General features: G+C 35.2%; 5 protein-coding genes across 16 annotated transcripts; 1 reads left to right on the plus strand and 4 right to left on the minus strand.

Moving 5' to 3' along the window:
* Positions 1–4,543: 4,543 nt before the first annotated feature.
* LOC104731050 (metal-nicotianamine transporter YSL1) lies at positions 4,544–7,646 on the minus strand. 4 transcript variants are annotated; one of them, XM_087477570.1, is made up of 5 exons: positions 7,456–7,646; positions 6,864–7,235; positions 6,341–6,608; positions 6,123–6,257; positions 4,544–6,033 (listed from the first exon to the last, which is right to left on the minus strand). In XM_087477570.1, exons 2-5 carry the CDS (start codon positions 7,219–7,221, stop codon positions 4,803–4,805), a joined length of 1,992 nt encoding a protein of 663 aa, XP_087333696.1. In that variant the 5' UTR covers positions 7,222–7,235; positions 7,456–7,646; the 3' UTR covers positions 4,544–4,802. The 4 variants fall into 4 exon arrangements, with proteins under 4 accessions (XP_087333696.1, XP_087333697.1, XP_087333695.1 ...); XM_087477571.1 differs by having other exon boundaries at positions 7,369–7,493; XM_087477569.1 differs by having other exon boundaries at positions 7,320–7,478.
* Positions 7,647–11,322: 3,676 nt separating this feature from the next.
* LOC104731052 (uncharacterized) lies at positions 11,323–12,324 on the plus strand. The gene has a single exon (XM_010450306.3). The coding sequence runs from the start codon at positions 11,454–11,456 to the stop codon at positions 12,213–12,215; it is 762 nt and encodes a 253-aa protein (XP_010448608.1). The 5' UTR covers positions 11,323–11,453; the 3' UTR covers positions 12,216–12,324.
* A 41-nt stretch (positions 12,325–12,365) lies between these two features.
* LOC104731053 (uncharacterized) lies at positions 12,366–17,654 on the minus strand. Of its 8 annotated transcripts, none has more exons than XM_010450307.2 (22): positions 17,454–17,654; positions 17,081–17,318; positions 16,465–16,719; positions 16,232–16,356; positions 16,099–16,143; positions 15,773–15,854; positions 15,618–15,686; positions 15,319–15,489; positions 15,170–15,235; positions 15,013–15,081; positions 14,840–14,908; positions 14,459–14,736; positions 14,239–14,360; positions 14,053–14,144; positions 13,936–13,974; positions 13,794–13,850; positions 13,576–13,683; positions 13,433–13,484; positions 13,296–13,348; positions 13,117–13,181; positions 12,962–13,013; positions 12,366–12,864 (listed from the first exon to the last, which is right to left on the minus strand). In XM_010450307.2, exons 1-22 carry the CDS (start codon positions 17,474–17,476, stop codon positions 12,820–12,822), a joined length of 2,175 nt encoding a protein of 724 aa, XP_010448609.1. In that variant the 5' UTR covers positions 17,477–17,654; the 3' UTR covers positions 12,366–12,819. The 8 variants fall into 8 exon arrangements, with proteins under 8 accessions (XP_010448609.1, XP_087333700.1, XP_010448610.1 ...); XM_087477574.1 differs by having other exon boundaries at positions 15,319–15,499; positions 17,454–17,641; XM_010450308.3 differs by having other exon boundaries at positions 17,436–17,635.
* Positions 17,655–19,863: 2,209 nt separating this feature from the next.
* LOC104731055 (uncharacterized) lies at positions 19,864–21,574 on the minus strand. Of its 2 annotated transcripts, none has more exons than XM_087477579.1 (3): positions 21,138–21,574; positions 20,262–20,615; positions 19,864–20,172 (listed from the first exon to the last, which is right to left on the minus strand). In XM_087477579.1, exons 2-3 carry the CDS (start codon positions 20,581–20,583, stop codon positions 19,994–19,996), a joined length of 501 nt encoding a protein of 166 aa, XP_087333705.1. In that variant the 5' UTR covers positions 20,584–20,615; positions 21,138–21,574; the 3' UTR covers positions 19,864–19,993. The 2 variants fall into 2 exon arrangements, with proteins under 2 accessions (XP_087333705.1, XP_010448614.1); XM_010450312.3 differs by having other exon boundaries at positions 20,262–20,622; positions 21,138–21,545.
* Positions 21,575–21,607: 33 nt separating this feature from the next.
* ALL1 (aldolase like) lies at positions 21,608–23,354 on the minus strand. The gene is made up of 3 exons (XM_010450311.3): positions 23,061–23,354; positions 22,162–22,609; positions 21,608–22,050 (listed from the first exon to the last, which is right to left on the minus strand). The coding sequence occupies exons 2-3, from the start codon at positions 22,606–22,608 to the stop codon at positions 21,718–21,720; spliced, it is 780 nt and encodes a 259-aa protein (XP_010448613.1). The 5' UTR covers position 22,609; positions 23,061–23,354; the 3' UTR covers positions 21,608–21,717.
* Positions 23,355–24,888: the final 1,534 nt, after the last annotated feature.

Below are 24,888 nucleotides of genomic sequence, written 5' to 3' on the forward strand. Positions count from 1 at the left end.
AAAAGGTTCAAATATCAAAAATATTAAAACTTCACAGAATATTTTAAAATATTACAATTACATATCCTCCATAGAAATTTTAAAATATTATATCTATACTAATAAAAAGTTGAAGCTATAAACTCCTAAAGGTGTCCATATATGATTTAAAACAACCAATAAGAATTAGATATTTAACTAATTAACATTTATGGAAATATAGTAGTAATCTATATTATTAAGATGTTTTAGAAAAAAAAGTAAAAGTAAAATCTATATTTAAAAGTATTTAAAATTTACAGAATATTTTAGAGAATTTGTTAAAAATGCCCCTTTTGATATACCCCTTTTCAAAAATACCCTCTTTTCTGGCCATTTTTATTTATGCCCTCTTTTAATTTTTAATGACCATTTTACCCTTAGATGAAAATTATTTTATTCAATAAAAAGAAAAACAAAATTTTCCCGCCAAAAAATTTCCGACATATTTTCCCGCCAAAAAATTTTCAAAAAAAATTTCCCGCCAAAATTTTTTTTGTCAAAAAACTTTTGATAAAAAATTTCGAAAAAAAAAAATTTCCTGCCAAAAATTTTCCCGCCAAAAAAAATTTACAAGGTTTTTAAAAGGTTTTATAAGGTTTCTACCTTATAAAAGCCTTATAAACACCTTGTAAAGGCTTTTACAAGATTTTTTAAAGAGTTTTAAAAGGTTTTTTAAACAACTTGTAAACGCTTTTACAAGATTTTTAAAAGGTTTTTAAAAGGTTTTAAAAGGTTTTTAAAAGGTTTTCAAATGGTTTTTAAAAGGATTTTTAAAAGGTTTTTAAACACCTTCTAAACCCTTTTACAATGTTTTAAAAAACCTTGTAAAAGTTTTTATAAAATTTTTAAAAGGTTTTTAAACACCTTTTAAATGCTTTTAAAAAGTTTTTAAAAGCGTTTACAAGGTGTTTAAAAACCTTTTAAAGCATTTACAAGCTTTTTAAAAGCATTTACAAGGTTTTTAAAAGCGTTTACAATGTGTTTAAAAACCTTGTAAACGCTTTTAAAAGTTTTTTAAAAGCGTTTACAATGTGTTTAAAAACCTTGTAAACGCTTTTAAAAGTTTTTTAAAAGCATTTACAAGATTTTTAAAAGGTATAAATTTCAATATTTTTGGCGGGAAAATTTTTCGATTTTGGCGGGAAATTTTTTTTTTTGGCGGGAAAAAATAATTTTTTCGGGAAAAATTTTCGATTTTGGCGGGAAAAAAAATTTTGGCGGGAAAATATTTTCGATTTTGATGACTGTACATTCTTGCTGTCACTCAAAAAGGGTAATTTGGTCATTTTGTATATAAAGAGGGGTAGTTTTAAAAATGGTCAACATGAAAGGGTATTTTTAAAAAGAGATATGGAAAAAGGGGCATTTTTGAGAATGCCCCATTAAAATATTACAATTACTTATCCTCCAGAGAAATTTTAAAATATTATATCTATATTAATAAAAAATTGAAGCTATAAACTCCTAAAGGTGTCCATATAGGATTTAAAATAACCAATAAGAATTAGATATTTAACTAATTAACATTTATGGAAATATAGTAGTAATCTATATTATTAAGATGTTTTAGAAAAAAAAAAGTAAAAGTAAAATCTATATAAATAAAAGAAATATGTACAAGGATTTTGGTTTGAGAAGTTTCAATATATGTGGATCTAAAACCGAATAAGTATATAGATGAAATTATCAATAATTGGGTGCATGTGTTGACTATTCTGGTCTTTATGAATTGCAAAAATTTAATGAGAAAACAAATGATTTTGGTCTTGGAGTTTTATGGGTTAATAAGTTGTGTGGTAGTCTAAAAAAAAGGTTTTTCAGTGGAAGAATGTGAAGAAGTTGACAAAGAAGAAGAAGAAGAGTATAACGAAGAACCTGACGGTAAAAGTAACGATGAAAATTATCATAAAATTTGACAATAAAAATGACAAGAACGAATATGAAAAATAAGAAAACATTGAATAAAAAAACATGAAAACATAGGTGGTAGCAATCAATTAAATATGAAAACGAGATAAATTCATGATTATAAAATTGTTTCGTTTTTCTGGTGCAGAAATGGTTTAGGATATGTGAGGTCACCAGTTTGATCCATCTCACCGGGACGTCGAGTTAGATTTATGATTTTTTTGATCAGATTTGATTTTATAACACAACTTATTTTTATATTTTTCAAACTTGCGTATCTGAAATTTATGTTTTTTTCCTTAATACTAATTAAATAATTTTTATAAAATAATATTTCATCAAAGGTCATCAATCATATATAAGTTCATCAAAATATATCAAATACACCCACGCGTAGCGTGGATTCAAAACCTAATAATAATAATAATAATAACACATATAATTATTATTCATTATGTAAACTAAAAAGCAAAAAAATATGTTAAAACATCTAAGTGGCACAGTGGTTACAAGTAAACTCAAGTGTGGAGAGGACGAGGGTTCGAATCTTACTTTTTCCCAATAAGTGAATATTCGTAATCACCAAAGTCATCTTCTTTCCCAATTTTTTTTTAGAAACCCTACGGCGCAGATCTTCACTCTTCAACCATTTTTTAAAAATTCTCTTTCATTTTCCCACCATAATTTTGTTAAAATAAGTATATTGGTTCAATATTTACCCAAATTCGATCTAAAACTCAAAGATATTATCAGATTATAAGGTCGACCGAATTTGAGAACATTGATTGATGTGTCTTTAATAAATGAAAATCTGCGAGAGATAGAAAAGAAAAAAAAAAGAGTTTCAAAGGTACTTTTTTCTGTTTGTATGAAACCTTTATTAATCTTCTCACAACTTCTTTTACAAAAATGTAGCAAAATTGATCTGTTTTTACGAGGAAACGAAATGTATTTGGGAGGTAAGGGGGACCTCTCTCTCTTATAACAACTGAGGTAAAGGGGGACCTCTATGGTTCTATCTCTCTCAAACTCTGCTGCCATCAAACTAGTGTTATAGCGTAGGTTGTCATTTTAAGGATGTTTATTTATTATTTTTACTATGTATGGAGCTCCCGCGATATCGCGGAGGAACTCATTTTAGTAAAATAATCGTTACAAATTTTCTTTATTTAAATTTATTTATTAAACTATTGGGATTTCTAAACTATTTAATAAAAATTTCAAAAACATACAAATTTTTGAAACATTCTTTATATCTTTATTGAAAAATATTCTTTAAAAATAATCTTACCTACACATATAATTAAATATATAATTAACGATGCTACACACATCAAATTAAACAAATTTTTACGATTAACTTCCATGAGATTACATTGCAGTTGTGTTATTTCGTTCGCTTTTATTCGTCATAACATTTCGTTCGCATCTTTTCAAAGTAACATTTTATCTGTGTATTTTCGTCGTAATTTTTCGTAAAATATTTTTTAATTTCTGAAAAATGTATAAATACAATTTGCAGTCGTGTCTTCTCTTCTTAAACTTACAGTCATATTTTTATATATATTTTATGAACCGTTACAACTTGTTCTCTTGTTGTCAAATATGATATGTAAATGATTATATTTTTAATTTTTTTTAAATGATAAAATTATGTATACATTGTATAAGACAATATAAATTTCTTAAATATATAGTAAACTAAAATATTAAAAATATTAATTGAGGACCATTCTTAAAATGACATAATGATTTGTTTAAATTCATTTCAATTAATTATTTTAATCTTTTTAGCATAACTCAAACATACTTTTATCTCCAAAATCAATTTTTACTTCATACAAAATGAATAAAAATATTACTATTCACTCAATCAGTAAGAAAATTACTAATCCTCTCAAATTTGAATATAACAAAACAGAAAATTATAACATATTTTATTTATTTGAATCAAAACTCAGTTATATATTCATATAAAAAAGAATACATCTATTTTTATAAAGGCAGTATTGTATACAAACAACTATCGTTTCATAGATGAAACATACTTTTATGTAAAACAACTTATAGTCATTAAACATTTTGGCAATTATAATAGATTATATATATATATATATTTAATCTAATATTGAATGTACTTACGACTTATTTTTCTCCGCATAAGATACTGGTTAATTATCCCGAGTCACACATAAATAAATAATATAATAAATATTAGAGGGGAACAATAATAGTTATAACCTTTAACAATAATATTTAGGTGTATGATGTAGCATCACAATGTGCGCGTCTAAGGAAGATGGTCGGCCAAGGACGGCCGGGTTCATTGCTTCCACACGCTCCTCTTTCTTGGTAGTCAGAATCCAAAACCTTTTCAAACTTTTATAATATTTCATATTCAGTATCTTTTGTTGTTAAGATTTCAATTTTAGTGTATTATGACTAGAACTAAATATACAAATTCCTTTAACTTGTATGAAGTTGTAGATAAGTCTTTGTCGTCAAAGATAGTTTATTGGAAAATCATCTCAACCATCTTATTACCAAGCCCATAACTGTTTTAGATAAACCAATAGAAGATAACCGGACTTATAAATGTGCTGATAACCGGAAATAGAACAAATCAAGATGTGTTAACAAATTATACCAAAACAAAAAACAGAGCATGGAGTAGTACAATATCATGAAACAACGATTCCCATATACTGTAAGAAAAAGAGATGCTCTTGATCGATCGTCAAAAAAAAAAAAGAGATGCTCTTGATCGTAACTCATAAGTCTGTCTTCTTGTTATTTTAAGAATAAGATGATTATAATAATCTAACTACTCTAACTTCATAAGTCTTTTTTTTCTCTTCTTTGACTGATCGATCTTATGAAGCTAAGAACTTCATACATATCGGAGGCTTTACTCCCGCGAGTGCAAGCACAGCCGCAGGTAAAGTCCAAAGCCCTTCGCCACAGATTAGTCCTGAAGCGACCGCTGGAACCATAACCTCTGCTTTCTTCCGATTCATCTTCTCCCAAACAAACACAACCAAAGTCCCAACACACATGTCGATCGCGAAATAAGCTCCGACCAGAAACGGAACCGCCATCGCCGTCGGAAGCGGCATGAACCTCCCAATCTTTGCCGGAGTAAGATCTCTGACGACGTTGACCAAAACTGCAAATCCGAAAAACCCGTAACACATTTGGAGACAGTGAAGAGGCAGAGCAGAGAAGCCTTGTACCCCAAGAATCGCCATGTTTCTGTAAATCAAAGCGTAAGGAGCCTTGAATTCGCCGTTAGGGTTTCCAACGTCGAACGCTTTGTAGAACAGAAAGAAACTTAGCGGCGTCACGATGCATCCAACGACCGTCCCGATCATTTGGCTAACAAACATAGCCTTAGGTGATGTCATCGTGTAATGAGCCGTCTTGAAATCTTGCATCAAAATACAAGAAACCGAAACAACTGATTTGATCAGTCCACAACCGGCTAGTCCAGCTACAACTCCATTCTCTCTTCCCGTCACAGCCGCGATAACGAAAAGACCGATTTTGCCATAGTTATAAGCCATGTTAATGTCTGTAAGTCCAGCTCCATATGCGTTACAGAACGCTAGAGAAGGCGCGAAAATGTAAGCTACAATAACGTAGTACCATTTGAGCTGAGGAAATATCAGAGGAACTACGATGGTTGAGACCGCAGCGAAGGTAAGATATCCGGCTACTCCGATCCACATCGGGATTTTATCTCTGAGGAAATTCTCATCTTCCTTGAGGTCTTTACGTTGTTTCTTGTGACCCACGGCATCAAGATCATTGGTTTTGTTCTTCAATCTTGCGTTGATACTGACAATGGTGACAAAGAGGATCTTAACAAAAGTGTAGAGACCGTCTCCGAGGATTAGAGCTACGGATAAGAAGACTTTGTAGCCGTATATGCTCTTCATGTTGTGTTCGTCGAGATTCTCAGGGAACCAAGAGCCCTTGAGTTTATCAAGAAGAGGCCACATTAAACCATAAGAGAGGATAGCTCCCAAAAGCAAAGAAAGGTTAACCAAGTGTGAACAGATCATTCCTGCTCCTACAAATGTCATGCTGAAATCAAAGAAGAACCTGCAAGAAAAGGATAGGAGTTACTATATGATTCAAGAACTCGATTCACTGAAATGTCATGTTCATTTTTGTGTATAATTGATGCTTACGTTTGTTTCCAAGCTTTCAAGCCAAAGGTTGGGAACTGAGAAAAGCCACAACCTTCAATACCAGAGAAAAACCACTGGAAGAAACCCCACAAGAAACTAAATGAGAAGTATTTCATAAAACCACGCACTTGTTTCCTGCAAACCGATCGATTCCAATTAAAGGTTAGTAAACTTAAGTAACTATATCACTTTTTTGTGAAATAGGTTAATTAACTTACTTGGACTGTTCATCTCCTTGTGTGTGGAAACCATTAATGAGAACAGCAGTAGCTAAACCACTCGGATATGTTAACTTAAGATCAATAATCATAACCTTCCGGAGAGGGATTAAGACGAAAAGACCGATGAAACAGACAACAAATAGATAAGCAGTCATCCAACCAACCCCTGGTTCTTTTACACTTTTTTCAGAGTTACCTTCCAAGTTCACACCAGACAACACATATGTCTTATGATTTAACCCCAGAAGATATGAAGCAAACCCACCTGAAAAAGAAAATAGAATAAGCAAATTTTTAAATCAAAATTTCACAACTTAGATTTTATATCATATATATCCCAAAAAGCAAAAGCAACATCAACCCTTTTGTTGTGACTCAACTAACCCAAAAGTTTTCATAAAAGTTAAACTATTTTTAATATGATGGAACTGTTTTTGTAGATCCTTCCACTGAATCTTTGCTTGTTTCACAAGAAAAAGAAACTATAAAAGGAAGAAATAGAAGCAGTTATGTTTTTAACCTCCGACAGCAATGCCGTAACAAGCAACAGCAGATGTCTGAATCATTGTGTTCTCTTGTCTAGTGAACGGCTTGGCGACAAATCCTGATTTCTTGAGAATCTTAGTCCATGTCTGGACAAAGACAAAAGCCAGTAAAGCTGCAGAACTATTGAGATTTGGAACAATCCCTGTCGTGAGATTTAGCTTCTGAGCTATCACACTGAACACAACACCGATCACTATGCTCACTAACACTCCTCTCACCGTTATCTGCTTCGTCCACGGTTCGGTCGTCCTCCCAGACATCTCTTCCTCTGTTTCATGTTCTTCTTCTTGTAGTGACAATCCATTGTTATCTTCTTCCTCTTCTCTCTTCATGTTCTTTCTCTGCTCTATTTCCATTGAAAGTGAAGAAAAAAAGATTAGAAGCGTTGCAAATATAAAATCTTTGAGAGTTAAGAGTTTATCTTTGATACTTATACAAAAAACCAGAATTTTTAGGAATATGAAACTCTGCCTTTTAACCTGACTGAACAAAAAATACTTTTTTATTTTTTTATTTTGGTTTGGAAGAGAGAATATGAGGAAAGCTAAAGAACACATTGTCTCTACCCTCTTAAGTGCGCATGTCCGACACGCGCATTGTCCCCACGTAGACGAATCCGTCAAAACACAAACGCCAACGTAGTAATTAAACGCAAATTCTGTGAACAAAAAAAAGGTGAATTTGGTACACAAGTCAAGTGGCCAAGTAGATTGTCGTTAGCATCTTGTTCTAAAAGGACATTTAATGATATTTCACCAAGTTTTTTTTTTTGTAAGAATCTTTGAATTATTATTACAGCCAAATGAAATAATTGAGTGGTTCGTGTGGGTGCAATGATTTAAAATGTCCTTTTTTGATCAAGGGGTTTGAAAACAAACTTGTCTCCGGCAATCACATCGTCGTAATTATAATAAATGTCTCGAACAGCATTACGTGTAAAATTTCCACTCCTCCTTAAATTTGATGATACCTATTTTTTTTTCAAATATAACCATTATTGTTAGTTTTGACTCTTTTGAGTATAAACTTTCGAAACTGGCCTAGGTTTTACGTCCATGTGAAAGGCCACTAAATATATATATCAGCATTGATATAGTTCATTGAGATATAAAATCGATCGCTAGTGGATGATAGAACAAATATTATAAGTTTGAGTGGTAAGTGGTAACAATGGGGAAAGAACTAATTTAACATATTTATTGTTCCCCAATTTGTTTGACTCTATAATTTTAAACCTCTTCACGTTTGGATAGCGAGCTTATATACGAGTACTATGTAGTATGTACCTTAAATTTTGCTAGTTCAAAAAATAACTTTATTTGGAATTATAATTTAAGATAATCCATAAGAACAGACTTTGAGTCCATTTATAAGAAAAAAAAAATCAAAATATCTTCATCATTATTTACTCAGATGTCAAAGTTTTTATTAATTTATAAGAATGGATGTCTTACACTTTCTAGAAATATATTATATAAATAAATAACGTACACATGCCACTAACCTTAAAACATATTCGAAATTTGATATTTGTTTAAGAGAATTATAACGTTTTATGATCAGGACATGAATATCCAAAACCCATAATTGCAGAATAAATTGAAAAGGAAATGTATATAGATGCCATAATCGTGTATAGATGTGAATATGGTGAAAGTAGTGAGATTCTAAACGAGTGTGCCTCAATGGACCATAAGACCGATACTTCCACATGTCGAGACAAAGACAATGCACTTTTTTCTTTTCTTCGTTTTTCTTTCTACGCAATCCTTCATCTCACTTATTCTACGAATTAAATCCATTTTATATAACTCCACAGTATTTAGGAAGAGATCCAGCTTTGTTGAGAGTGTTGAATTTTATTTTGTTTTTTTTTAACTAGCAATGACGTAGTTGATGTTATATATCTAATCGCGATTTTGGAGGAAATATTACATCTCTAAATAATTCTTTGAAGAAATGTGGAGCAACAATGTAAACGAAATCAAATTAAACGTGGAAAAAAACACATCCGAAAGAAAAAAGAATTAGATTTTTTTTTTTTAAATGAACAATACAGCGGTGGATCTAAATAAGCATGTGTCCCATACTCATTTTATTAATTCTTGTGCTCTAGGTAAAAATGATGTTTGCATCCGCCACTGTCAACAACTAATTAGGACAACTGACAGTTTGACACAAACATATAACTTATGAAGTGTTGTCTAAAGCTTGTGGCTTTTGAGCATGTGGGTTAAGTTTCATGAAATTCTATCAAAATCGATTAGTAATGAGTTGACTATTTCTCTTTTATAGTATATGGGAATAGATGTTAGGCTTGATCACATCTTTTATATGAAGTTCCTAACATATCATATGTCATTACTAAAAACGATAAACTAACTCACAAAATAAACCTAATGATTTAAATCTAATAGTGGGTACAAAGCTGAAACCAAAAACACTTTAAACTTTTCAACTAACATGTTGCTTTCTAATATGACATAAAATGCGTGTATTACATAGGGATTAGGCCTAGTAGGGATTAGATTCGCCCACTTATTATCTAAAATGGAGAAGACAAAAACAAAACACATTAATTTCAAAAATATAAATAGAGTGGGGATATTGATAGGTGGATAGAGACGAAAGAAGAAAAAATGAATACTACTCCTTGACACCATTCATTTGAGAAAGAATCTCATTCACTCTTAAAGTCACAGCTTATCCTCCTACATCCCTACTGTGCTATACATTGACCCCAAACTAAGACAATGACTTACTTTTTTTTTTTGACCTTTTGCCAAAACTCTTTAACTCTTTTTTATCATCTAACTTATGCGTTTGCGTCCAAACCGCTTATACAGACAGCGTTTTATGAACGAGCTCGAGTACTATAAATATACTTAGCAAGGAGTATTATTATTCTTTAGTTTCATTGTCATGTTACCCTAAGCTTTTGGTTTTACCTAAGTTTTTGTTTTGGTTGGAATGTTAGTTATTTTTTAGAAACTAGTTGCCGGAAAAAACAAGAGCGGAACGACCACGTTCTTACTTACATGCCCATGTTACCCAAAGTAAATTTATCATTATCACATGCGTCGTCTTGTAACAATTTTATATATGTATCTGATTTGTAGTCCGTGTCTGAAACCTATAGAGACAAACTACGAACTATCTTTTTTTTTTTTTGTGCAACAACTACGAACTATCTATACGTGATAAATTTATTGTTAAAGAAACTCAATTTGCAGTGCCCAAATCAGATGGTGACAGTAGTCAAACTCTACAAAAATCAAAATTATAAAAGTACTGAATGTCTTAAATCTATATTGTGATCTAAAAGATACCAATCCTGGTTTTGGATAAGTTTGGTTAAGGTTTTTAGTTGATTTTGGGTTCAAAAACACTTCCTTAAATTAAAACATGTTTGCAAAATACATCATGAATATGAAATCATCCAAGTGGATTTTATCCACTGTTGTTTTTCTCATTTCATTTTGATTTTGGTTTAATCATATAGAACATGTTCATTGAACGAATAATTCGGATTTAAACTTTGGTCATGGTATTGTTCTATTGGTTTGCATATCCCTTTGTGGACGTACTGTATTCTTAAATTTTATAAACAAATCGAAATGTATCATCTAGTGGACAATGTATGGGAAACAGATCTCATAGCGTATAAGCCCGGCCCATTAAGGATTTATTTTAATTTAACTTTACGTGTTAAAAAGCAATATTGCTTTTATGGCGCAAGAGAAAAAAGAAAGAAGAGTGAGAGTTGAAAAGAGAACCCAAAACCAGCGGCTGAAGATCATGTGGGACCTTTATTACTATAAAAATCATGTCTAATCATTATCTCACCGCCAGAAAAATATCTCTCAAGAAACAAACAAAGAGAAAAGATTCACGTACATCAATCAGTACATGTATCATGAAATTATGTAACTAAAAATATATTATATCATTACATTTGTTTACTTTAGCAGCTATATATTTGGTTAGAAATCGTTGTGGAGTAATCTTGTAAAACTATGGTCAATACGACCGATTACAATCAAATCTTCGTATTATTGTGAAATTTAGTTTTGGGATTTAGCTTAGAATATCCTTAGTTTGTTTTTATAAGTCCGATTGTATTATGATTCTCTCCTAAACAAAAACCGAAGGGAAAGGACAAGGGAAGTACCGGAAGAAGACAAGTTGTGAGTAGAAGACAAATAAAAGCAAAGTCTGCACATAATTGTGCAACTCAAGAAGAGAGAAACCACGTTACTACTTCATGCGCTTGCTGTTGGTATTTTTACACATATGCAAAATCATGCAACACTACACTTTTTATATTGCATTTTGACCAAACAAGTATAAGAAAATAAAAACAATTTAAGAAAATTTCCACGTGAGCAGCTAAACCGCGTGCCACACCCACGGCCACCCCTAGAATTCAAACAAAACAAAACAGAAGTCGCAACTCGCCACCCTTCTCTCTTCCCTCTTAAAATAAAAGCCGATTCTTTCACAAATTTTATTAGCTCAGACACTAAACGTAAAACGAAAAAGAAGAGAAACCCAAAAGAGAGAAATGTGTAGATCGACGAGTTTCGAGCGTTATGTCGAGAAAGAGAGCTTAAAGGTTAAAGCTTTCTACGTCCGCTTCACTGGTTTACCCACCAGTACCCGACAATCTTTACCCGACTCTCTCACTCTTCTCTACCCACCTCGAATCAACGAAGCTGCTTTCGAGCTCGACGGCTCCAAGATCCGACCCGATTCCCCTGCTTTCGTTACCCTCCACAGGGTCGTCAAAGGAGGAGACGTTATCTACGGGTCTAGGGAACGTGTTCGTGTCTGGGATGGGATCCGTTTCGAGGTTTACATGAGCGAGGAGAGGGTCGTCAAAGGTATTTTCAGAAAAGACGAAGGAGAGAACTGGAAGCTAGAGTGTGAGTGTGAGATGGAGGAGGAAGGGACGGCAGAGGTTGTTGTTGCAGCGGAGGGACACGTTGCGACGGCGACTATGGCGAGGAAACATAGACGGAGGAGGAAGCAGAGGATTGGGTTCGAGTGTTTGGAGGAGATACCGGAGGAGAGAGGGGAAGGGAAGGAATCTGACGGCGGTTTGTGTTTTTGCACGTGTAGCGCCGGAGAATCTGACGACGGAGAAGGAGAGTGGGAGGAGGTGGAATGGACGGCTGAGATGGAGTCTGAGACGGAGGGAATGGGATGGGCCGTTGATTTGGGGATTTGGGTTATGTGTTTGGGTGTTGGCTATTTGGTGTCTAAAGCCTCTACCAAAACCTTGACAAGTCGAAGAAGAAGAAGAACAACAAGAACTTTCTTCTAGTTTCTTTCTTGTGTAATCAAAAAATCAGTTTAACTTAATTGTACAATAACGTTCGAACATAATGTAAAAACCCATGATTTTGATTACAAAGATCCGTTTTATTTGAACATACAGCAATGAACCTACCTTCTAGTTTAATTTGAAGCCAAATTCAGAAGATTTTTTTTAAGAATCTGATGAGTAATACAATACAATATGTCAATCAAGTTGCATTTACAAATACACAAAGGGTCCAACGCTTTTACTTACTAGTAAAATATGATGATACACACCAAACCAAAGAAAACAAAAATTGATCAAAACGTGGGAATAATATATTCAAAGTAAATTATAAGGGGTTGCGACCCAAAGGAACTTTCTTCTCCCTTTTTATTCTGTGTATTCGTTTCTGTTGTCTGTCTTTAACTATTAGTTTACATCAGAAGCAGATCTTGTTTTCTTCGTCATCGTCTGAAACCTACACGGAACCAAACTGGAGAAATCGATATGCTCTTTGTGTCACTGTCTCTTGTCTGCTTCTCACTGTTATAACCACAAGAGACTTCACTCCTTCTCCTAAAGGTTCTGTGCAGTTTAGTGTTTCCAGTGTCGCTTTCCTTTCTTGTTACACTTGTTCGCGACCCGTGAATGCTTTCAGTTTCTGTTGCAGCTGTACACAGACATTAAAAGAAAGAATTGCTTGATGACATGGAACAAAACAAGCGGATTATTAAGTTTTAACTAGTTGAGAATGTGTTTTAACTTACTTGGTTGTATTTTGATTTCTCTATATCGAGCTCCTCTGTTAAGTCGTCCAGCCTGAAAATTTTGGCAGTTAAAGCTTGCAGCAAGATGCAATTAGAAAGACTAGACTAGATCATTCTCTAGAAAACAAAATCTTTGCTTGAACAAGAGGACTAACCTAGCACGGAGGTCAGAGATACTGCTAAGTAGTAACCTCTCCCTCTCACAAGCCGCAGGTTCAACCTGTAATCCAAGGAAGAGGTGGAGTAGATGAAGTAACATAGTCACATTAGTTAAACAGCTGTGAGCAACATCTTTGATGAACTTTTTGAGAACATGTACGAAAAATCAACTTACGTTTCCATTACTGTCTGAGCGAGGCAAAGGTGGTAACTTTCCAGAATGAGAACCTATAAGAATGATGAAGGTACTGTTACTGAATAGACTTCATCATTAATTATAACGTCACAGTAGATTGAAGTATAATTGTCTACCTTCTGTTGCCTCCGCGGGTTGTATACTATTCAGTAAATTCATAGTAAGATCCTGCATCGAAATAGTTCAATTGCGGAAGTTAACATCCTGCTAATTAATTAATAAGAGATAAGTCTCATGTCTTGATGGATGTTCTCCTCACTTGTTGTATTGAGTTTTGCTGAAATAGATGTTGAAGTTGAGGCATGATGAGTGTGGAAGACGTCGGATGGCTACTTAACTCCTTGATGGTCTGAGGCTGAACTGTTGGCTGCAGGATGGAAAACAATACTAAGACTACGATACAACATTCCCGTAGTAAAATAAAAAACTACTAATGAATGACTTGAAGGACCCTTTATATGGTGTTGGCAAACTGACCATTTTGGGCTCAAGCATCCAGTTACCCACACTTGCAGATTTTCTGAGTGGGGACGCCTGGAAAATTAGTGTATAATTTATCAGGTAAATACCGTTAGGTTAGGAGAAATCATCAGTTAGTAAGCAAAGACTAGATACCAACCTGTGGAGATCGACGAGGTACTATACTTGTTGGAACATCCTAGAGTAGATTGTATGGTTAGTTAACGTCAAAGAGTAGGATAACATATAGCAGTCAATCAAATACCAAGTTACCAACCTTTGCAAGATCTACGTTTCCTGATGTTACTGAGAATCGTCCTTTCTGAACCAGATTAGCCTTTGACTTATCATCCAGAGAATCACGGAATCCTATTCAAGATGGACAAAACACTCTTTAACTCAACTGCAATAGAAGTAATAAAACCACTAAGCTGCACGAAGGCTGACAATTTCACTTGCTCACCTCCTGAGTATTTAATGGGAGCTGACAAACTGTTTGCAGAAGCACGGGTTGGAAGATTCAAAGGACCACTAAAGCTAGGTGCTCTTCGGACTGTTGGTGCCGTCTGCTGCTCAGTCTCGGATCTAGCAGATGAAAACTATAAGTTGGATTGTTTGAAAGTTTTTAAATAAAGAGCAATCAGATATGAAGTGCAGTCTCTAACAAGTGGCAAATGTCAAACCTTTCAAAGATGTGACCTTTCTCTGAAGCCGAGTGGCTTAATACGGTCCTGCTTGTAAGTGGTCCACTCTGGCTTTGGCGTCTTACTGGCTTAACCTTGGCCTCGGGAATGTCATGCTCTGAATTTGGTGACAGTCGTTCTAAAGAAGAAGCAGTTGTAATGAAAGTGAATTTCTCTTCGCAGTATGGTTCATCCACCTCAGTATTGGAAGCTTTTTCCTTTCCGTTCATGTTTTCACATGGTTGCAGCCTATCAAATACTTGCTCTCTGTCATTCACCTGCAGACGTTTTCTAAGACATATTCAGACCACCAGACTTTGATACTAAAAACGTGAACATTCATAGATACCTACGTCTGGTTTTTATCTAGAGATTACTTGCCTTATTAAACTGTGCACATAATATTTCTTCATCTTCCTTACTCTCTGCTAGATCATCGTCATCAATTAGCTTGAACACAAACAAACAATATAAGAACAAGGATTATGTGATGGAACCAATGAACACAAACTACTGATAGTGCAATCACAGATCGCTTGGGAAAATTAAATTACCAGAGATGCTTGTGTTTTCAAGTCTCTGACGTCAAAATTCCAAGCGCTCACTCCTCTTTGATATTCGCTCTGACATCAAAAATATTGTTTTATATCCACTCTACCATTCGACTCATAAAGTATTTAGGTAAACTGTTCAAACTAAGGGATTTGTCACCTTTGATATAGCTTCCTCGTCAGCAGTGGCCATTCTTTTTAATGCAAGCTGTTGAGCATCCTTCGCCTGTCATGCAACAACCCGCTTAATAACGTAGGAAAATGAAAATTTCAACAAAAAAGCTGAAACACAAAAAGAACAAGGCTAACCTGAAGAGATTTTACACGTGACCAAAGAGGTGGTAATTCGGAAAATAGCGTTTTCACAGAAAGCTCTGGAGGCTTCGTGTGTTTGAAACAGGAGTGCTTCAGCAATTTTTCAGCAGTTGGCCTTTTTGTTTGATCTTTCACCAAACACATTGCAACCATTTCTTTAAAGGACTGGGCACAACTGAAAGTCCTCTAATTAGTTTAGTAAAAATATAAATTGCAGACGAAAAACAGAAACATGAGAAAATCCAACAATACTAGAACACCATAAAGAATACACCTAGAAAGAACACGAGTACCTTAGAAAATTTCTTATCACGATCATAATCAAGGCCAGGAGGTGCGTTTTGAATAGTCATTAGGAGCACCTGAAACCAGGAGAAAAAAAAAAGAATCAGAACCATTTTAATAGATACAAATAATAGACATAAGCCGAAAAAGAGATATTAAAGACCTTCATGGGCGGATATTTTGAGAAAGGTGCATGACCATGAGCCAATTCAAGCGCTGTTATACCAAATGACCAGATATCAGCCCTGTTAAGGAATGACAGAAGAACAACCAACCAATAAAGCTATTATTGCATTTCTTTGTTCCACAATATAAACAGTATTTGATATGCATCACCAAGCAAAATATGCATTTGGCTTAGAGGCAGACAAGTTTGACAAGTTGTCTAAACATGCAAACCAAAGTGAGCTACTTTCTATATAAGAGAAGAAAAACAAGCAGAAAATTTAAGTGATTTATCTATCATTTGGGCTTAAAGTATAAACTCACTTGGAGTTGTATCCATTTCCCTGCTGCAAGACTTCTGGTGCCATCCTACAAACAGAAACAAGAGTTTTAAATGTAAGAAATTGAATATAGCGTGATGGTAAAGTGAAAAAAGAAAGAAGCACGATAAACCGACCAGCAAGGAGTACCAACAAATGTGTTCCTTGCACGCTGCCTATCACCGTTATCAAACAAGCAAGCAGAAACGCCAAAATCGCCAAGCTTAATCTCCCCATTGTCATCAAGAAGTATGTTTCCAGCCTTGGATGAAAGAAAAGAAAAAAATCAAAATTTGAATACATTATATGGATGGCTAGATATAAAGAAAGTCAAGTGAGCTGATATAAAGTTTGACTTATACAAACAAACCTTAACATCACGATGAATGTGGCCTTGTTTATGAAGATAATCAAGAGCTTTAAGAGTTTCTTTGAGTACACAACAGATAGCAGACTCTTCAAATCCGTCAGAATAGGCAGTCTTCATAAGATGCAAACACGAACCTTGTGCCATGAACTGCATAACGACCCAAAGACTGTGGTCGACAGAAAATGAACAAAACGACTTTATAACGTTGGGATGGTCTATCAAACTCATCGTCTGCGATTCCCTCCTAATATCATCCTAACACAACCAAAAAAACCAAACACACATTCATTAATTCACATAGAAAGTGATCTAAGTAAAAAGAAAAACAAACATGAAGCACAGATCTAATCACGCTCTCATCACAGACACAAAGTGGGAAAATCATAACTAAACTAGCTTAAGAATATAGGTAAATACTAAGTTCCTCATCTAAAGACTAATAAGATGATTCAAAAACTCTACAAAACAGAACAATCAGTCTTAGTCCTCTCCAAGCTTTATTTTAGCAACTCTCACATGATCTCGAAACTTCTACTCTAAAAAATCTGATACAAAACCCTAAATCTACACCTAAACAAAAATATCTCAAAAATGAGGAGCTAAAAAAAAAACGAACCAGATTGGAATTGCAACGATCGAGATCCAAACATTTGATAGCGACGACTTCATTAGTAGGGAGATAGATCGCTCGATAAACAACAGCGCTAGCTCCATGTCCTACTTCTTCCAACAACTTATAGTCTTTAGGATTCAAAGAGTAACCTCTCTGCTGCTTCCCACTACCACTACCACGACGACCAACACCACCGCTACTACCTCCTCCCACCATCTTCTTCCGTCGCTTTAAAACCGCCCTGAATACCACCAATTCAATTCAAAAAAAAAAAAAAACCAGTATATAATTCGCCTTTAGATACAAATTGAATTATACACAAAAAAAAATCTGGAACGAGAGAGAGAGAGAGAGAGACTAGGTAAGTAAAATTTACTCGAGAACAAGTCGAAACCCCATTGAAATTGAATACTAATTTCTTTCTCTTAATTTCTTTAGTATATAAAAATCTAAAAATAATTCATCTTCTCCTCTCTTCCCCCTTTGTTTTTTTTTTTTTTTGTTTTCACTATCTCTGTGGCCTATTGTTTCTTTTTCTGATCAGTTGACCTCCACGACAAACGCGATTGAGAGCGATAGAAAGTAGAAAGACAAACAAAAAAACAACTCTTGTGCTGACGTGGTTAATCGGTAAGCTGCTAAGATTATTACACGTGTATTAAGTATAATAAATGAATGGTTAGGAATGGCTTTGACCCCATCTACCTCTCTGGTTAACTTCTCACGAGTGACTAAGGGCATGGGCAGTGAGCGTTTCTTATTAAAAAAATAATAAAATGAAGAGAGAAGATAAAATAAGAAGAAACGTTTCTCTGGCGAGTGACGGAAGAAACGGTACTTATATATAAAGTGACAGATGTCCTTATTCTATTGATCAATTTATTGGAAAAAAACAAAAAACAAATTAATAAAAATATTTTTTTTGAGTAATCATCAAGCTGGAGATGACCTAATAGTGACTTGACATTTGACAATGATTTTAATATTCTTGTAAAAAATCTTTTTAATACAAAGTTAAACTGGAAAATATCCCAAAAATGGAAGGAGAACCTGAAAGATTTACATTTTTACACCAATTAATAAAAATATACATCAAAAAGTCTTCAAAGAAGATTTCATTTCTACAATTTTAGATTTGCTTGTTCAATATCAATCTAGGAAATGGAAATGGTCTCTTTTTTTCTTTTCTTTTTTTTGACCAAAATGGAAATGGTCGTAAGAGCTTCATTTTGAAACAGAAATCCAAAGCTATAGACGCCAACGCAAATATCAAAACACTCTGAGACACCAAAATGGCGCCGTGTCTATGTCATGTGCAACCCAGCTCAGCTCTAACGGCGGTCATCTGCTCAACATACCAAGTCCTATTAACCACACTCGTACAACGACAACAACAACAAAAATCAGATTTAAAACAAAATAGAGAGATCCAAAATAATACAGGTCAGAGATTAATAATAATTAATTATTTAGAGTAAATCAAACAGTTAATTAAGTATTCCATTACTGGCAAATCATATATAATCTAAAAAAACAACCAAAGAGCGGGACAAGACAAGGATGGGAAATCTTTTCCAGCTCACACTTCCACACACAATATAACAAGACAAATCAACTCTTTTTCTTTTACAATTTCTTTCCCTAATGCTTGTGGAAACACACAATTTCTATCACAAACGTAAACGACCATTTTTATTTTTATTTTGTTTAACGTAAACGACCGTTTAACACAAGTTGAATCGAAAACAGTAACCAAAAGTGATCCCTTTGGTTATGAAGTAGTCCCAGTGTCGCACTGAGATCCTTTGGGCCAGAGGTGATGCAATCGACGTCTTCAACGGCGACAATGTCGTGGATATTGTTCAGCCCTTTCACGGTTTCAACCTTCGGTTAACAAGAAAAGAAAAGCATTTAGTAAACATATTTTTGTATACACGCCTCTACACTTCTTTAGAAACAAATTACAAAAAATATATATATATACATATATGTATATTACATACATTTTATTTTCTATTTACTTCAAAAAAAAGTTATTTACTTCAAATTTAATATAACTGGTGTAAAACTTTATCACATCATAAAACTAAAATAGTATTACATATAACTAAATATTTTCAACTAATTTCACTGTTAAAAATTTTGCAATTACATAACATTTCACATATATTGTATAATGTGAAAAACTAAATTAACAAAAAAAATAAGCAAAACATATGTAAATATAAGCAAAATGTATGATAAAACCAAAATGAGTGTAGAAGTGAGGACAGATCAGAGATGTTGTTATTCACCTGCAGAAGTTTTCCAAGATATATTCAGACCACCAGACTTTGATTATTATAGAAGTGAACTTTTATAGATGCCTATTTGTGGTTTTTATCTACAGATTACTTGCCTTAAATTGTGCACAGAATATTTCTTCATCTTCCTTACTCTCAGCTAGATCATCGTCATCAATTAGCTTGAACAGAAACAAACTATTTAAGAACAAGGTTTATGTGATGGAACCAATGAACACAAACTACTGATAGTGCAATCACAGATCGCTTGCGAAAATTAAATTACCAAAGATGCTTGTGTTTTAAACTCTCATTGCCATTTGACTCCTAAAGTATTTAGACTTTGTGTGTTTGAAACAGGAGTGCTTCAGCAGTTGGTCATTTCGTTTGATCTTTCACAAAACACATTGCAACCATTTCTTTAAAGGACTGGGCAAAACTGAAAGTCCTCTGCTCTAATTAGTATAGTAAAAATATAAATTGCAAACGTAAAACAGAAACATGGAAGGTGAACCTGAAAGATTTACATTTTAAACCAGTTAATAAAAATTTACATTAAAAAAAAGCCTTCAAAGAAGATTTCATTGTTTCATTTCTACAATTTTAAAATTGCTTTGTTCTATTATAAATCAATCTAGTCAGAGCTAGGAAATGGTCTCAAGAGCTTCATTTTGAAACAGAAGTCCAAAGCTATAGACGCAAACGCAAATATCAAAACACTCTGAGACACCAAAACGGCGCCGTCTATGCCATGTGAAAACAAGCTTTCCCAGCTCAACTCTAACGGCGGTCCTCTGCTCAACATACCAAGTCCTTAACCACACAACAACAATAACAACAACAGATGTTAAAAAAAAAGACCAAGTTGGATCAAAGACAGTAACCAAAGTGTTTCTTATTACCTTTCACAAACCCAAAGGCTGCAACAGCTCCTGATTTGAGATGACTATCATCCAAGTCTCTCCTGACTGCATACCTGAACGTGACTCCAAACAATGCACAGCTTGCAAACGCTACTCCTAGGGGAAGAACTAGCTGCTCGATGCTCGAGACCTGAGAAAGACCAAACGGGGTTTCCGCAATGGTCCCAACCGCAGCTGCGATTACTGCTGCTTTTGCTGATTCCATTCTCTCCTTGTCTTTATTGATCGAATAACCTTTCTCTGAACTTCCAATTGCCTCAGTATCTGCTAAAGACAAGGCACGTTCTGCTTCCTCAACCATTGATCTTGCTGCGACGATCTCCTGCTGGCATTCTGCGATCTTGAATCAGACAGTGAATCAAATGAAACATGGTTCTGTCATAGTTTCCTTTAGGAATTTGGTGATAGAAAAACATGAACTTCCACTGTCTACAATAACCAAACTAAAGACTTTGATCGGAAACACGAGAAAACCAAAAACGAAAACTCAAAATGCTACCAAATTCATGATTTTTAGTAACCTTATCTAATGAAGTATCTCCCCACAAACTCAGAGAAATCCCACTTCCAGGTCTCAAGTACAAACGCAACACCATTGATAGTGACTGAAACTCTAAAACTAATCAACAACTTGAACCTATCCTTAGCATACGATGCACATATTCACTATTCGACTTGAAATATAACCAATATGTCCTAGCGATATATCATACTCAATGGATAAAGATAAACCAGTCATTTCTCAATCTAAAGAACCTCCCAAAATCTCATTCCAAGCAACAAAGATCATCAAAATGTTCTCAAGTTTCATCATCTTTATAACTACACGAAAAAAATAACTCCTAAGTATCTAACCTCTGAGGCTCTAGATTCAAGCTGATTAACATAATCCTGTAGCAACTTCGCCTCAATCTCTTGCCTCTCTATCTCTTCGAGCTCTCTCTTGGCAATCTCCACTCTCAACGAAGCTTTTTCAAGACCATCAAGCAAACCCTTGTTCTCTTCTCTGCTCAGAAGCTCCTCCACTTGATTTCTCGCAATACCAGACAACGACTTGTTCAAATCTCCGCCGTCACCACTCGAATTAGCTACGTTCTCTTCCGATAAACCTCTAACTCTCCAGTTTCGAGTTCTGCGATACAGAGAACTGAACTCGTTCACTTGTTTGGGATTCAGAAGATGAACCTCTGATGAAATCACTGGATTTGGTTTCCATGGCAGCGATTGCAGAGATAAACATTGCATTTTTGATAAAGACAAAACAAAACAACACTTCGAGTTCTATCTGGTTTGAGTCGATATGAAAAGTGGCCACTAAAACGATATCGAGAAAAAAACGGCAGGCTTTTTTATGAATAGAAACGACAATACACTAGGTCCTTAAATCTCCGAATGACACGCATTCTAATTTATTTCTAGTCAATACTACACACTACTAAGCCTTAAAGGCGTTGACCTCATCAACCACAGCCTTCTTGTACAGTGAAACATCAGTTGACCCGAGCACCACGTGATACCCACGTGCCTTGAGATCAAGTGCTTTGTCCTGAGCCGTCGCCATCCCAGCCAAGTAAGCTCCTCCATTCGCCGGATCAGATGCCAAAACCGCCGTCTCCGCCTCCTTCATGACTGACTTCAACTTAGGGTTCCCTGGATCGTTAAGTATCCCCAAGCTTGCACTCAGGTCTCTCGGCCCCATCATCACACAGTCCATCCCATCAACGGCTACGATCTCATTCACATTCTTCACACCTTCCTCTGATTCTATCTACAAACCTCAACATAAATTATACCAAAAAGTTTATTTCTTTTACAGTTTAACAGTTTCACCCAATAAATACTGAAAAAAATCAAAAACGGATTAGGGAGAGAATCGAACCTGGCACATGATGAAGAGCTTATCAGAGTAATTACCCAAATACCCTTCGTTAAATCCGAAGTTGGAGTCTCTCACAACAGAGTACGCACAGCCGCGAACACCGTCGGGACGATACTTACAAAACGAAACAGCCTCGGCGGCAGATCTGCCGGTTTCGACCATCGGGAACATAATGCCGTCGGATCCGAGATCCAACGCTTTCTTAGCCCAAGCCTGGCTAATATCAGGAACACGGAGGACGGTTGAGCAACCGGCGGCTTCGATCGCTCGAATGCAGTGAAGCGCATCACGTATTCCTCCGGCGCCGTGCTCCAGATCGACGATGATAAAATCGAAGCCAGCGCGTGCGGCGATCTCGGCTAGCTCTGGTGAGAAGGAGAGGAGAAAGTGTCCATGCAGCTTCTCACCTTTTTGGAGACGTGACTTCAAGGTTTGTTTGGTCGCCATTCTGAGAGAAGTAGAAACGCGTTAGAGAAGAAGAAGAAGATTAAATGTCGTAGACATGATTCATTTCCTAATTTGGCTGGTTAAATTGGTTTACGTACGTAGTCATCTTTCATGCATTTTGATGAAAATATATTTTGGCCATATTTGTTACCAACCGTAGAAACAAATAGTAACACTTTGAAACTGCTACCAAACACATTATAATGAATCGAGAACGACAAGGAAATAATAAGTACGCTTGAATCAAACAAAAATTGATCCATAAGAAAAAAAAAAAAAAAAACGGACATTCATTGAATCTGAGAGCAGTAAAGATGAAAACAAAAGGCTTTGCTCAGATCACTTGTTTAATATATACCTAGGAGACTTAAGATCCTATTACCGCAAATTTCAAAATCGAATCAAGGAAACTACAAAGATCCTATACATAAAATTTTAACTATTACTTGTACCTTGGAAAATGGAAATGGAAACCGCAGAGAATTTTTTGTGAAACTGACGGAGCACGTTACACGGAATCGTCCGAGATGCTCCGATTCCCGCTCCGGAATCAGAAACGGTAACGGAAACGGAAACGTCCGGAAGCGCTTGGAATCGCAAGGGAAGCGCGATTCCTATAAAGTGATGGTCGGAAACGTCGTGGGAGCGCACGATTCTGAGTTGGACAGATCTAAACGAAGAAGACGACCTACGTGGTGTTTTTTTTTGTTTGCTTTTAAATTTGAGGCCCAACTTTGTTTAACCACTGAGGCCCAACTAGTTGAATGCTTCTTCATATATTTTCCACATTTGGCTTTTTTCTTAGTTCAAATGTTATAAAACAATTTTTAAAAGTTCAATTATTTTTCGGGAAAAATGTCATAAAACACATGAACTCACTCATTTAGGCCATTTTAATCATCAACTTCATCACAGGCCATCTTAAACATGAAATTGCATTGACTTTCTGTTTTAAACATGAGCTTGTGTTGACTAGGACCAAAGAGACATGTCGTTAACTTGGCAAACGGAGCAACTAACTGGGGTTAAGATGTCGTTAACTCTCTCTGTTAAGTCTTACACGACATCGTTTGTCGCTAAATGAAATCGAGAAAACAAAAATCCAATCCCCAATTTCCCCAAAAATCCCTAATTCTCAAAACAAAATCCCTAATTCTCGACATTGTTTTCTCTTCTTAAGTTTGATTTTTTCATCTGCATATCGAAAACTAGGCCTGCGAATTCGGGTAATTCGGTTCGGTTCGGGTCGGGTAAGTCGGTAATCGGGTATTTACATAATTTTGAAGTTGTACTGAAACTAACCGAAATTAAATACGGTTCGGTTCGGTTCGGATATCGGTTTATTCGGTTATGAGGTTAAAAACCCGAAAATAACCGTTTTTTAAAAACAATAATAATTTTGATTTTGTTTGGGTTTTAATACCAACATTTTAGACTAAAAAGGTCCAACAAAAAAGGCCCGTCAATACAAACCCATAAAATAAAACAATTAGGGTTTTCTTCTTTCTCTGAAAAGATGGCATGCAGCGGCGGCGATTTACTCCGGCTCCGATAGTAGACGGCAGCGGTTCTCTCAGACTCCGGTTGCTTACAACGGCAGTTCACTCCTGAGTCTGAGCTGTTGCAGCGACGAAGGCGGAAGAAGAAGAAACCATCATGGGCTATTGCAGCGACGAGGTGAAGAGAAGAAGATCAAAGAAGAAGTAGATCGAAGATGAAGGAGAAGAAGATCAAAGAAGAAGTAGATCGAAGATGAAGGAGAAGAAGAAGAAGAAGAAGAAGAAGAAGAAGAAGAAGAAGAAGAAGAAGAAGAAGAATAACAGAAGAATGGTGAATCGAATGAAAGAAGATTCGATGTTTGGTGGTGAGTCTTCGTGTTCTTTGGTGGGAGAGGCTGCGAGTGAAACAAAAAGAAAATTAGGGTTATTAGGTTTAGAAAGAATTTATAGTAGTGTCCTTAATTTTCGGTTATCAGTTAACCGTTCGGATAACCCGACCGAACCGACCCGAATGACATAACCGAATTCTCTGCACAACTTGTGCCGATTGAACCGAACGAAGCAATACTAACCGAACCGATTTGTCTAAATCTCGGTTCGGTTCGGTTCGGACAAATTGGTTCGGTTATAATTCCCAGGGCGATCGAAAACTCTCATCTCCATATTATCCTACAAACATGAGTTGCAATTCTGGGCAATCGCACGGTGAAGACGACCTACGTGGTGTTTTTTTTTTGCTTTTAAATTTGAGGCCCAACTTTGTTTAACCACTGAGGCCCAA

Source organism: Camelina sativa, chromosome 12 (genome assembly GCF_030686135.1).
Source record: "Camelina sativa cultivar CO46 ecotype springtype chromosome 12, ASM3068613v1".
Classification (NCBI taxonomy): Eukaryota; Viridiplantae; Streptophyta; class Magnoliopsida; order Brassicales; family Brassicaceae; genus Camelina; species Camelina sativa.

Bases quoted from the DNA above. Each gene is read 5' to 3' on its own strand.
- LOC104731055 (XM_010450312.3), bottom strand. From the start codon at position 21,527: ATGCAATGTTTATCTCTGCAATCGCTGCCATGGAAACCAAATCCAGTG. The intron at 20,623-21,137 runs GTTAGATACTTA...GTCTGATTCAAG, and splicing joins TTGAATCTAGAGCCTCAGAG to ATCGCAGAATGCCAGCAGGA. The intron at 20,173-20,261 runs GTAATAAGAAAC...TGTGTGGTTAAG, and splicing joins AGCCTTTGGGTTTGTGAAAG to GACTTGGTATGTTGAGCAGA.
- LOC104731050 (XM_087477569.1), bottom strand. From the start codon at position 7,446: ATGTGTTCTTTAGCTTTCCTCATATTCTCTCTTCCAAACCAAAATAAA. The intron at 6,258-6,340 runs GTAAGTTAATTA...ATCGGTTTGCAG, and splicing joins CAAGGAGATGAACAGTCCAA to GAAACAAGTGCGTGGTTTTA. The intron at 6,034-6,122 runs GTAAGCATCAAT...CTTTTCTTGCAG, and splicing joins TTGAAAGCTTGGAAACAAAC to GTTCTTCTTTGATTTCAGCA.
- ALL1 (XM_010450311.3), bottom strand. From the start codon at position 22,608: ATGGCGACCAAACAAACCTTGAAGTCACGTCTCCAAAAAGGTGAGAAG. The intron at 22,051-22,161 runs GTTCGATTCTCT...TGAGGTTTGTAG, and splicing joins AGCTCTTCATCATGTGCCAG to ATAGAATCAGAGGAAGGTGT.
- LOC104731052 (XM_010450306.3), top strand. From the start codon at position 11,454: ATGTGTAGATCGACGAGTTTCGAGCGTTATGTCGAGAAAGAGAGCTTA.
- LOC104731053 (XM_010450307.2), bottom strand. From the start codon at position 17,476: ATGGGGTTTCGACTTGTTCTCGA. The intron at 15,855-16,098 runs GTGAGTTTATAC...ATTCCTTAACAG, and splicing joins GGAAATGGATACAACTCCAA to GGCTGATATCTGGTCATTTG. The intron at 15,490-15,617 runs GTACTCGTGTTC...AGTTGTGCCCAG, and splicing joins GTGATAAGAAATTTTCTAAG to TCCTTTAAAGAAATGGTTGC.